The sequence below is a fragment of the Bos javanicus genome, chromosome 11 (assembly GCF_032452875.1).
Source record: "Bos javanicus breed banteng chromosome 11, ARS-OSU_banteng_1.0, whole genome shotgun sequence".
In the NCBI taxonomy this organism is placed as follows: domain Eukaryota; kingdom Metazoa; phylum Chordata; class Mammalia; order Artiodactyla; family Bovidae; genus Bos; species Bos javanicus.
In genome coordinates this window covers 94283328-94295654 of record NC_083878.1, presented here as the reverse complement: position 1 = coordinate 94295654, position 12327 = coordinate 94283328, and the positions used below count along the sequence as shown (strand labels likewise).

Here is a 12327-nt window from a genome sequence, read left to right as displayed (position 1 = left end):
ATCTCTATGAAGTAGGCATCTCCTCCACCCGTTTTAAATGAGAAAACTGATGCTCAGTAACTTAACCCAAGTCCCTCAACTACACAAAGGGGTCACCAGACTCTAGAACCTGTGGTCTTTCATGCATACCAAGTTCCCTGGGCCCTCCATCTCCACAGAGTCCATCTTAGTACAAAGGATGGGGGGAGAACCTTCAGGTGAGAAAAATTTAATCAGTGGTAGCTTGTGTTTCCCATGGAATCACTACTGCAGTGTTAGGCCCTGGCACGGATGCAGAGGTGAGAAGAAATGACATTTAGTGAGCACCTTTAATGTGCCTCAGACTCTGCTCCTCTGTCCTTACAACAACCCAGAGGAGGCAGATGCGATGTCCCCAGTTGGCAGCTGAAACCACAGAGATAATCAGAGGCCATGCTGGCCTTTGAGCCCAGGCCTGCCTCTGCCCTGCCTCTCCTCACTCCTCACCAAGCAGCCTCTCCCAAGCCAGAGTCATCCAGTGGCTAGCACTAAGAAGTGCCTGGAGGGACCTAGGATCAAAGATGGCAGGGAATCTCTTAGTAGGATCCGGGGCAGGACTGCTCCCCTTGGAAGAACTCAGAAGCTGGAGACAGCTACTTTTGACTCCAGGTTGTGTAGCCAGTGTGAGGACCCGGACAGCCTGGGGGGTTGGGGTGCGGAGGGCTGGAATCCAGCCACATCCACCAGTGACTGAGGACTTGGGAAGGCAAATACTGCCCTGAACACTGAGTAGCAGCTGCTGCTGCCACTGCCCTAGTGTGGGAGGTGACTGGCCTGGCACTCGGGGGTCTAGGATTATGAGACACTGAAGAGGCAGGTGGCCGAACAGAACTGATCCTCCTGGGCCTGGAAGCCAGAGAGGCCTGTCTTAGTTTGAATCACAGTTTGGACACTTCTTCGCTGTGTGACGTGGAGCCATATGCATACCTTCTCTGAGCCTTAGTTTCATCATCTATAAAATGGGTTGCCCTACCTACCTGGTGGGGTTATGAGGTCGTATATTTGTAGTACCTAGCACAGTCCCTGGCAAGAGGTGGACACACGTAGCCCAGCTCTGCCCACCCAAATACCTTCATCCAAAGCAGGGTCACTGTGGGGCTAATGTGGGAGCCCTAGAAGTTCTGTGCTTTCGGGGCCTTGCATTCCCCGGTGCCCCAGGTCTGTTCATTCTGAGTGCCCTCACGCAAGCATTTCCATGGGCACCCCTGCACACTAGGGGTGAACCTGGAAGACGTGGAGTATGAGCCCCGTGGCTTCGAGGGCCTCAGAGATGACGGCCCGCCAAGCTCCCATGTCAGGAGCCTCTGGCCCCTGACCGGGCTTTGCTGGGTCACTTAGCCGCAGGCATTCTCGGCAGAAGTATGGCTGTCAGCCCAGGGCAGTGGGAGCGTGGGGGCCAGCATCCAGCCTTTTTGGAAGGAGCTTTGTAGCCTGGCACCTGTCGCTGGAGTTCAGATGTGACCAGAGGATTTAGATTTTCTTTGTAAAAAGCAGAGAAAGAAAAGAGCAGAAGAAAGCCTTGCCAGTGTCTGTGGACTCAGGGGAGTGGGCTGGGGCGCGCAGGGGAGAGGCAGGCTGTGGTCGGCCGCATGCGAAGCGCTTTATAAGCTCTGTATTTATTATTTCTTGCTCACCATTAAAATCAAATGTACTCGGTGCTTTTGTATTCAATACACATTTAACCCTGCCGACTTAGATTTCTCAGGTTTTAAATCCAGTGGGGAATTGGCTGGTTTCCCAACTTTCCCCTCAAGTCCCCCTTGAACAGAGCTCTAAATCCCTGTTTAGCATTTTCTCCCCAGCGCGGCTGGGACCGGAGTGCTGGTGCGCCAGTCGCGTTGTGTGTTCGCCTGGTTTCTTCCCTCATCCCCAGCCCCCACCCTTCCTAAGCACCCCGGAAAGACGCATCTGATCACTGAAATATGACGGGCCAGTTGTCTGCATCGTCTTGTGATTTGGGCTTAATTAAACCATTTTGTCTGTGTGTGTCTGTGTCTGGTGTGGCTCTAGCTGTACGTCCACGGCCGTGTGTGTATGTGTGTGTGTGTGTGTGAGAGAGAGAGAGAGAGAGAGAGAGAAAGAGAGATCCGTGCGTGGGCCTTCTCCTCCTGTGCGTGCCTCTGCGAGTATTTGCGAGACTGTGGGTCTGTTGGCATCTCCATGCCTCCATGCATGTCTCTGGGTGGTTGTCTGTCCGTGAGTATAATTTTGCGTCTGCTTTGTCCACACCAGTCAGACGTGCGTGTGACTCTGGGTGTGCCTGCAGCCGTGCGGGTGACTGTCTCTGGGTCTGCCGAGCCTTTTTCTCCCTCCCCCGCCTCCGCTGCCGCCCTCCCCCTCCCACCCCTCCCTCTCCCGCTCTGTCTGGTTTATCATCCCTAATGAAGCAGTCTTCTCCATCGATCCTGCTGATTGCCAACCCATTCCTTTTGTTTGTTGGCGCTGAGCCATTCAGCGGCACTCTGACAGCTCAGCTCGTCTAATTAGCTCTGTTGTTCTTTTTCCCCATGTTTCACCACGTTGCAAGTTCAGTTGAAGTTGCCACAAACTTAATCCCCCCATTTCAGCCACAAGTTCACATTCCTAACCCACCTCTATTGTACGAGGAGCAGCTGTGGGCAGGGACAGGCGAACGGGCCTTACTGTCTGACCTTCCTGAAGCCCCCACCCCAGGACCCCGGGGCAAGGCAGCAGTTGCCCCCAACTGCATGCCCTCTTTGTGGTGCAAAGTCAGGTGCAAACCAGGTGATCCTGCTTACCAGCTGCCAGAGGAGGCAGGCTCTGGGCCAGAAACCAGTTCAGGGTTAGCGTGGGTGTGGGGTGGATCCACTCGTGTGCTCAGCAGCCAGTGACTGGACGTCCGTCTGCACCGTGGAAGGCACTGTTCTAATAGCAGTGATAATAACAGCAACATTATTACGCGCTTCTTAGATTCCAAGCAGCAACATTCATTTCAAAAAACCCAGCTGAGGGGGTCACTAATACAGGCATGGAGCGGAGTGCTAGGCAAGGATGAGACCATCATAAATCCATCTTCTAATTCAGAGATGCCCCCTGTCTTCCGTCTGCTATTGATAAGGTCACAGGGAAGCACGATGAGCTTGTATTGAGCCCCTACTGTGTGCCAGGCCCCATGCCAGCGCTTCTCCTCCATGAGCTCATTGGAGCGTCACAGTAACCCCATAGCAGACAGCAAGTTCAGTGGAATGCACTTGGCTTTTACCACATCTCTGATTTGCCAAACCAGGCTGAGATCAGACTGGCTGTTCCACAGGAAAAACTCTGGTTAGATCAGATGTGAGGAGGCCTGAGGGCCTGATGAAACTCAGTAAAGACTTGTCTCTTATGCAGCCAGCTTCTGTAACCTGTATTCCGGGCCATCGTGTTGGGTCGCCCAGCAGCGCGGGGTTTGGGGCTGGGGGAGGTTCCAGGAGAGGGCGCAGGGTTTGGAGCGTGCCTGTGCTCTCCTTCTCGGTCTTGTCCACTAACCTTGGCAAGTGTGGCGTTGCCTGCAGTGGCCCCTCGTCTGCAGAACAGGAGCAGCCCGCACTGGGCTGCTCGGTCCTTCTTACTGGCAACAAAATTCACAGATAGGCTCTCTCCAGTCCTCCTCTGGCATTGTACAGAGATGGTGGTGCCAAATTTAAAGCCAGTTAGTGTTGACTGGCCCAAACGAGCGTTCTTCTAAGGACACCTAGAAATTCTTAGCCTAACTGTCATCACCGGCTCTAGTAGGAAAAGGAAGTGTCTTTTTATACAATCCCTCATCTTAGCCTTCAGAGGCCGTAGGTAGTAAAAAAAACCACCGTGTCTCTGCAGTCTGGCCGTGGACCAGGAGACTATGCCCTTCACCGTCAATACCCCCGGCTCCGGCCCCTGAGCTTGTCTGTGTGGTGAGTGCAGTGGCCACACGGACTGTGTGAGGGTCCAGACCGAGCCTTGCACAGGGCTGCCCAGGGGAGCAGAAGGAGGACTTTAATTGGTGCCCTAATGCTGTTAGTATTTGCTTCTCCACCCTCCCACTTAGAGAGTAAAACAAGCATCCTATAATTCAGCTGTTAAAAAGAACAAAATAGGCATGTGTGCCCTAAACACAAAGTCTGAGTGAAACCTCCTTGTTCTAACAAACTGGTTTCCAGGTTCCAGGAGAAGGCAAGCGGGACTTACCATTAGGGCCTCTTTGTTCCGGGTCATGCCCAGACAGTGTCTCGCTGAGCCCTCAGGGCAGCCCCACAAGGAAGCAGGTGGAACCACCCGCTGGGTGCAAATCAGGACACCCAGCCCTTCAGAAGAGCCTTTCTCCTTTGAGTAGGCCACAGATTCCAGTTCACAGATCGGCCACCACTTCAAAAGTCTCCATCATAAGCACAGCCTTTAAGTCTGTGCTCTGAAAATCCCTTAACGTTTGTTTTAGGGCTGCTTACCTACATCTTGAAAATGTCCTTGAATGGCTTTTCCAACTCAGCCCTTCTTGGGGATTTTCCCCATGCCCATTCTAGGTGCGCCCTCCCCGTCCACACGTCGTTAAAAGACCGAAGAGCAACATCACAATGGAAGCCCGAAGGACGTCCGTCTCGAGCCCTGACCAGTGAGTACCCCATCCTCCCCTCCCTTCTGCAGGAGCCCAGGGGGGCCAGTGCTTTGTGGAGCCCACGCGGCAGCCCTGGCCTTTGAAGGGCTTCCCCGGAGCCCTGAGCGGGTGTTTCACAAAGAGGTCAGTCGGGGAGCAGGGCTTGATCTTCAGTGTCGGTTCCGCTGGCAGTTGTCACACCAGCAGGAGGCCCCAGAGGCCAGGATGCCGGGCACCAGGCTGGGTTTTGAGTAGTGACACCCACGGGGTACTCAGACAAGCTCAGAAAGTGGTTCTCGGCTTTTTCTTACGCTAAAAATAGAGGGTCAGCAGGAGAGAGTTAGGAACCCAGTTGAGGAGGCTGCCTATTTAATGAGGGCCAAGACCCATGGAATCTGGTGGGCTACAGTCCTTGGGACTGCAAAGAGTCAGACACGACTGAGCGACTCACACACGCGCCACCTTCCTAGGCCTGGACTGCTCGAGGGAGGTACACCCAGGGCTATCCTCATCCACCGCCCCCCGCACCAGCACCTCTGCTCACCTGTGCCATAGCGTTTAGCTCATCATGAGTCTGCTTTTCTAGCTCTCGGGCCCAGAGCTCCTCAGGACAGGTGCTGGGTTTCATGCCCCATAGCAAGCAGAGGACCTGTCTTAGAGTCATTCTCTGGGCGGACGTTGGGTAGGTGAGGGGAATGCCAGGGCCAGAGGTGAGCGGTGTGAATGAGAGAGGCTTCCTGGCTTCAGCGCTGTCTGAAGAAGGTAGCACTGCTTCCATCAGAGGATGCTGTCTGCCCTTGGTCCCCAAGGTGCACAGCCCCTGGTCTCTGCCCAGACAACTCAGCAGCTACACGCCGGCTTCCCATGACGCCCTGAAAAGTACATGAATCCACCTCGGGTTTTTGCGAGCCAAAATCATTGCCCCTGGGACCCTGATGTCCCTTGGGTGAAGAGGGCAGTGCTTCTCCTGGCTGCCCTGTTTTCAGAAAATTTCTCAGAAAAGGAAGTTAAGAGAGATGGCAGGTCCTAGCAAGAATAGGAGCCAAAAGAAAGCAGAAATTCTCAGATGCCGGGCTGTGGCCTAGCCTGCCTGTCATCCAGGATTCTCTGGTATATAGTTCAGTATCACGGGAGACTGCGGTGTGGTTACAGAACCAGCCTGCCTAGGAGGCCCTCAAACCTGTGTGTCTGTGTGTCTTGGGAGATGCGTGGTGATGGAGAATTTGGAAGAGAGGACTCCAGAAGTCGGGTGTAGGTTTCACTTGAGCTGTGCACAAAGGGAATGCGGATTGTTTCCCTGCCGTGGATTATGATTGCCCCCTTGTGGAGAGAATGCAGTGTGGCTTCAGAGTGCCTCAGAGCCCAAAGATTTCTCTTTAGGGGGAAGAAGTGCGTCACTTTTCTTTAGAGTCATCTCTTTAAAACTGGACTAAATATTTTATTATCCAGTACATAATATTTATGTACTGGATAGAGGGTCATGGGCCTGGAGATACTGAAAGGCAAATCCAGAATATCCTTGCATTGTACCAGAAACACACCAACACTTGCCAGTCTACCGAAAAGCATTGCCCATTTGTGGCCAAGTTCCCGATTAGAGCTTGGACCTCCCCACCACACGCGTTTATGCTGTTGCTCTTCCAGCCCCGTGATAGGAGATTGCTGCGTCAGTGTATGCAAAGAGCCAGTGTCTGGCACCCCCATCATTCTGGTGGTTACCAGAGCTGGGTCGGTACCACTTTGTGTGGGTTTTGTTTTGTTTTATTGCATTATGCCTTGTTCTGGATTTCTTTGGGGGAAACATTTGAGGTTGAAATGAACCGGTGGGAGCAGGGTTGGCTGGTTTAGTGGGCTGGCACACTGGCAGTTATAGAAGACAAATGACAGGTTCTCTGTGATCACGCATAACAGTGCTCCACCGTACAGTGGCCCACCAGGAGATAGGGAGGTACATTTTAGAACATCATTCCAAGAGTTTCTGTTCACTTCTTTTTTTTTTTTTTTATGGGGTGAGGGAAGGCAGGGCTGTATTCCTATAACGCCAGTGACATTTCTGGTGTAACCCGGGTGTTTCCCTGCGTCTCTTCCCATGCTGCCTTCTCCCTGCCCCCACCCCCTGTTGTGCTCCACTTCCAAATGCCATGTCACAACAGCACTTGGATGTGTTTTTCTCAACTGTCATCAGCTCCAGCTGGCAAGACCAACTTCTTGAAACACAGGAAGCATCCAGCGGAAAATATTTTAATAAAACAGACTCCTCATAAAATGTTGTTTTGGGGGGAAGAACCCGCCCCTCCCCAGTCTGTCAGCATTGTGTCGGGAGACACAAGAAGACAAGCCGGCGGGCAGGAGCCACATCCTAATGGGGCTTTGTTGCGGGTGGTTCAGTGCTGGGCACGCGGACTCGGTGCCTGGCCCTTTAATCTGGCCTGGATTCTCTTGAATCACAATCTTTGTCTCCGCTGGGAATACCAGAGTGCATCAGAAACTTGGAGGATTTTTGGCGGCAGAAGGAGACACAGGATCTTTGAAGTGGAGGGCGGGATTCGGTCCTCCTGACTTCTTGCCCCAACTCTCACTTCCAAAAAGCACATTAAATAATTAACTGTGTGGACCACAAGATGGAGCTGATTCAGAATAAGTCGGTCTCCACAGCCTCCTGTGGCAGCGGCATCTGGAATTCATCGAGGCCGCTGGCACTGCCGCAGCACTGCTGGCCACTGCCTTCACTGAAGTCCATTTTTTTGCTTTCCAACTTATGTCCATTCTTGCATCCATTCATTCCACAAACATCTTCAAAAACCTACCAGGTGTGAGCTTCTTAAGATTTTAAAGGGTGCCCTAAGGGGAATCCCACAGCTAAATTTTATTGACTTGCAATTTCCCAAAGCAAAATGTTTCCTATGTTAAATTTTCTTCCCCAGTGAAAAGTAGGTGTCCTAGCCCCTCAAAACCATTTGATGGCGATTGGAAGACTCCTTTAGGAAGTCTTCTGGGGATAACATTTCCCTCTGTTTTTCGGTTAACATTAGCTCATTAATATTCAGTGATGACTTCTCCAGAAGTATTAGCTACTTACATTATTATTCACAGCAGGACTGATGGTATGCCCCAAGGATCCCCTAGGGTAAGAGTTAGGATTAGGAGGGATCGGACGGAATGGGCCGTGGGTCAGAGGCCAGTTGGCAGCGAGTACAGTGAGCTTCTGATGTGTTCTGGGCCCTCTTAGGCATCCTTCCCACAGAATGGGAACTCAGGCTCGGGAAGGAATGAACCAGGGTTCCAGGCCATCCAGTTAGAAAGCGGCAGGGCCAGGACTCCCGGTGCTGCTCAGCTTCGTTCTCTCGGTTGTACTGTGCTGCCCAAGGGGGTCCATTGTTCTCCTGGCTTTGCCCAGAGAGCTCCATGTCCTGAGGTGTCTTATCCTGCACGCTACCTTCCTTTCTGCTTCCCTGGGGTTGGGAACCAGAGCTGTTCAGTCCTCTTCTAGCCCAGGAGGCAGTGTTCTCTGGTGGCTGAGTGTTTCTATCTGGGGAAGGAAAGAGAAGTAACATATACTGAACATCCCTGAAGATGGTGAAGGGTGGGTAGTGGCTTTCCCATTGAACAGATGGGGAAACTGAGGCTCGGAGAGAGGCTTTCCATAACTTGCCCCAGGTCTGGGGGCTGGAAAATGGAGAGATCATCTTTTCGATGACAGGCCTGGTCCTTTCTTCTGCAGCATCCAGCCCTTTTTGTTAAGAACCTAATTATGAGTATGAGGATGATGGCGGCTGCAGTAGGCACACTGAGGTCACAGCTCCCCACCCCATTAAAGGTAGGCTTTTCAACGGGAGCGTGCATGGCTCCCAGGCCCCACCTTATCTTCCCTCCGGCTTGCTAGATATGGGGCAATTTTGCATCCAACCTAAGGCTTAGAAAGAGTCGATAGCAAGCTGTAAAAGGCAGCACTGCTCAGTACTGCCCGCCCCTCAGGACCACACACAGCAAGCAGAGGCCAAAGGAAAGGGATGACCTACTGGTCCCCAGGTGCCTCTCTTTCATTCGCGAAATTTCATTCTGCTGTGAGAGTTGGGAGGGAGACAGTTAGGAGCAGTCCCCACCTTTTCTTAAATCTGCATAATTACCTGGAAGGATAGGGCTGTCTTCTGAGTCCTAATGGTGACAGAGCTCGTGCTCATTGTAGATCTGAGGTGTGCCCAGTCCTGCCAGCCGCAGAGACTGAGCTCCGTCAGTGCATACCTTGTCCGCTAAAGGTGACACAGAGCACCCTCCAGCCACCTGAGTCTTGACCCGCTGTAGGTTGGTTATTTGGAGTTCGAAATAAGTAAGTGAGAATAGTCTATGTTCAGCCACCAGGGGCCTGTAAGCCATTGCCCTGTCATTTCTCTGGCCAGATCCATGTAAAAAAACTGCTCTTTACCAGTAATTTTCTTTGTTTGTAAAAATAACCCAATAGCCTTACAGGTGAGCTGGAAGTTAAGGAAAAGAGACAAGTTCATTCTGAATCCCACTACTTCAGTTCCACCACTTACTAGCATTTCTGCAGATTTTCTAGATGTATCTTGCAGAGCTGCCAGCCTCCTTGCAATATCCCATTGTACACTGGACTTCCAGGAAAGTCTGTCCTTAGCCACTCTTACAGGCCGCTATCCCCATGTCCTTGTTAGCCCCGTGGTGACCATGGAATGGAAGATCCCACTGTGTGTATCTATGTGGTCTGCCTGACCACACCCCTTATATGGGATTTGTAAACTGTTCCAGTTTTTCACAAATGTGAAAAATGCCAAAGTGAATGTCCTTGTCCTCCAAGTTTTTATATCATTATAAGAACAACTACCATTAACTGAATACGGCATGCTAAGCATTTTACATACATTGTTTCATTAAATCCTCATGGAAATCTGGGGGCAGGGGTAGGTGTCATTAGCTCTGTTGTATAGAAGTAGTAGCTGTGACTCCAAGAAGTGCTGGCTGCACTTGGTCACAAAGCTAGGTAGTGGCAGAGCTGTCCGTAACACCAAAGACCAACCCTTAACCAGTCTTTTTTTTTTTTTTTTAAGATATTTTGACGTGGACCATTTTTTAAGTCTTTACTGAATTTGTTACTACTGCTTCTTATTTTGCTTTGATTTTTGGCCTCAAGGCATGTGAGATTCAAGGCACATGGAATCTTAGCTCCCCCACCAGGGATGGAACCCACACCCCCAAGTCTCCACCACTGGACTGCCAGGAACGTCTGTCCTTAACCAGTCTTTTAGACAGATTTCTGTTCTGTGTTGCTAAATAACTTTCTGAAAGAATCACACCACTTTACACTCCCATCAGAACTGTGGAATCCCCGGGAATCTGGGTCCCAGAGACCCATCGGGACATGCGGCTGGCCTTAGAAATCCTTCTGGACGAGGAGTACTTCTGCAGGTGGTGCTGGCTGGGCAGGCAGTGTGTGCACCAAACGGCCAGCCCCCACTGCTCAGGAATTGGAGAGTCTGCTCATCTGAATTGCACTGCATGACCCCAGTACCCAAAGCCCCCGAAGATTAAAGTAAGATCAGAAGAAGCTGCCAGAAGCATTTAGTGAGAGCTCTGCCCAAAGACCAGGTCTCAGAACACTTTGCAGTCGTATCTCTTCAGGCTGGTTGCACACATGCTCTGGCAGGAGATGACGTCTGCTTCACCCCCACTTTCCCTGCCCCCATGCTGAGTCTCCTTGGGCTCAGCACGGCCTCTGGCTCAGGATCACAACCGGAGCCCCTCTGCCTCCTGCCCAGACCCAGAGCTGCCCAAGAGTGAGGGCCTGGTGTACATGCCTGGCTTGGCATCTGCAGACTTGGGCAGCATCCTGGCCCACCAGCTGCCAGTCCGAGACATTGCACAACTCTCTTTGCTGTCTTTTTTTTTTTTTTTTTGCAATACCTGTTAACATCCCAAAGAACACAATCTGGGAAGCTGCCCATAGGAGCCACACAAGCATCCTCAGTTAGCAGCCGTGACTGCTGCAGCCTGCCTCCTCTTAAGCCCACAACACCCAGGACTTCCCCTGACGAAGCCATGACCTACCATGTCGTGTATCACCGCATGCCACACGCACACTCACACACCCCCATAGTCTGTAAGTAGGGCAGGGCTGTGTGACCATCAGCTTTGACTCTTCAACTTCAAGACCAGAGCCTGGCCCAGCTCTGTTCAGGGATATTTACTGAATGAGTGAACAGAGGAATCCCCGCGGGCAGCTTACAGCCCAGCGTCCTGGAGATGAGGGCTGGTGTCAGTTAACAACCACAGATGTGTAAAGAGCACCTGCTATGAGCCAGGCGTGATTAGGAGGCTTAGCAGCACCTGCCTGGCCTGGCCCTCTAAGAGCTAGAAGCTGCAATCAGCCCCGGGAGCAATCTCCAGGGTGCCAGCTGGGCCCTAGGACCCAGGGGGTAGGGGCAGCTTCCTGGGCACTACGGCCTGGCAAGCCGCCAGGAGATCAAGCAGGTGGGTGCAGACTCAATTAGCGAGGCAAGAGGCTTCTGACCCAACTTGGCCCCTGCCCGCTCTCCACCGGTGAGTTTTAGGCCCCAGAGACAAAGCCAAGACAGAAGCCAGGCATGACGCCTGAGCCCAGACTAGAAAAGCAGGAGCTGCCGCAGGGCCCCCAGCATACACAGCAGCCCAGAAAGACACAGGAACCCCTCATGTCGACCACTTCCACCTACCACCCGGAAGGAGGGACTCTCCCAGGAGTGGTCACAGTAGGGGATTAGATGCAACTGAAAAGCCAAGCCTTTATGATGCCTTCAGACACAGCACCCCCTCCTCAAGATGTCACTGAGCTCAGTCTCCTCTGAAAGGCTCTGCCACACCAACAAGCACCCTCCCCAGTCCAAATTCCATGTCACCATTTCCCAAGCACCTGTTCTGGGCCCAGTACTTTGACATGTGTCATCTTGGTTAGCCTCCCCTACTCCCCCAAAGCCTTCACAGTGACGGCATTGTCAGCCCACCCAGCCACGGGGGAACCAAGACTCTGTCAGGGGGAATGACCTGCCCTGGCTCCAGCACGTATACCCAGGCCCACTGGGTCCCACATCCACATCCACTGCTTCCACACCAGACACCTTCCCACAACTGCTGCCTCAGTCCCTAGAAAAGACTTGCGCTCTTGGCAGGCAGAGACTGTCCTCAGGATGAGGGATGGGTGTTTCTCAGCATCTACATAATTTCTCTTCCGGGTAAGGAGAGCGCCCCCAAGGTGTCCCCTTCCCCGTCTTCCCTCCAGCAGAGAACATGAAGGGTGGGAGAGTGGAGCCAGGCCTTTCCGCCTGCGTGAGTGTCCACCCGGCACCAGGGAAGGTCTCCTCAGCCTGCTGGGTGTGGGTGTGGACATGAGGAGTACACACTAGTGATCTTTGTGGGAGGAAGGCAGATAGACAGACACAGGTTGATGAATAAGTGGACAATTAGCAAGATACTAAAGAAAGGTAAAAGGCACAACTAACCCAGGAGATGGAGATGAGGGCAGTGGAGCCAGTAAGTGCCCCGTGCCGGCTCCCCAGGCCACCACCGCCCCACCCCGACCTCACACCACCTGGTCCCTGCCAACCCCACCTGCCACCCTCAAGCCCCCGTGCCCACTCCTCCACAGAGACACCTCCAGGCCACTGTACAGCCTCTGTTGGACTCATGATTAAAGCCCAGCCCCCATGTCACCTCCCAGGTGGCGCCTTGTCCAGGGGCCCCTGAGCTGGGCA

General features: G+C 52.7%; 1 protein-coding gene across 6 annotated transcripts in view; it reads left to right on the top strand.

Moving 5' to 3' along the window:
• The window catches only part of DENND1A (DENN domain containing 1A), a 530572-nt gene that overhangs the window by 504568 nt on the left and 13677 nt on the right, over positions 1 to 12327 (top strand). For 5 of the 6 annotated variants that reach the window (XM_061433489.1, XM_061433487.1, XM_061433488.1 and 2 more), the window contains one exon: positions 4518 to 4606. The exons of the other annotated variant lie outside the window; for it this stretch is intronic. In XM_061433489.1, the coding sequence (XP_061289473.1) occupies positions 4518 to 4606 (89 nt within the window). The remainder of the gene's footprint in view (positions 1 to 4517; positions 4607 to 12327) is intronic. 6 annotated transcript variants of the gene reach the window in all.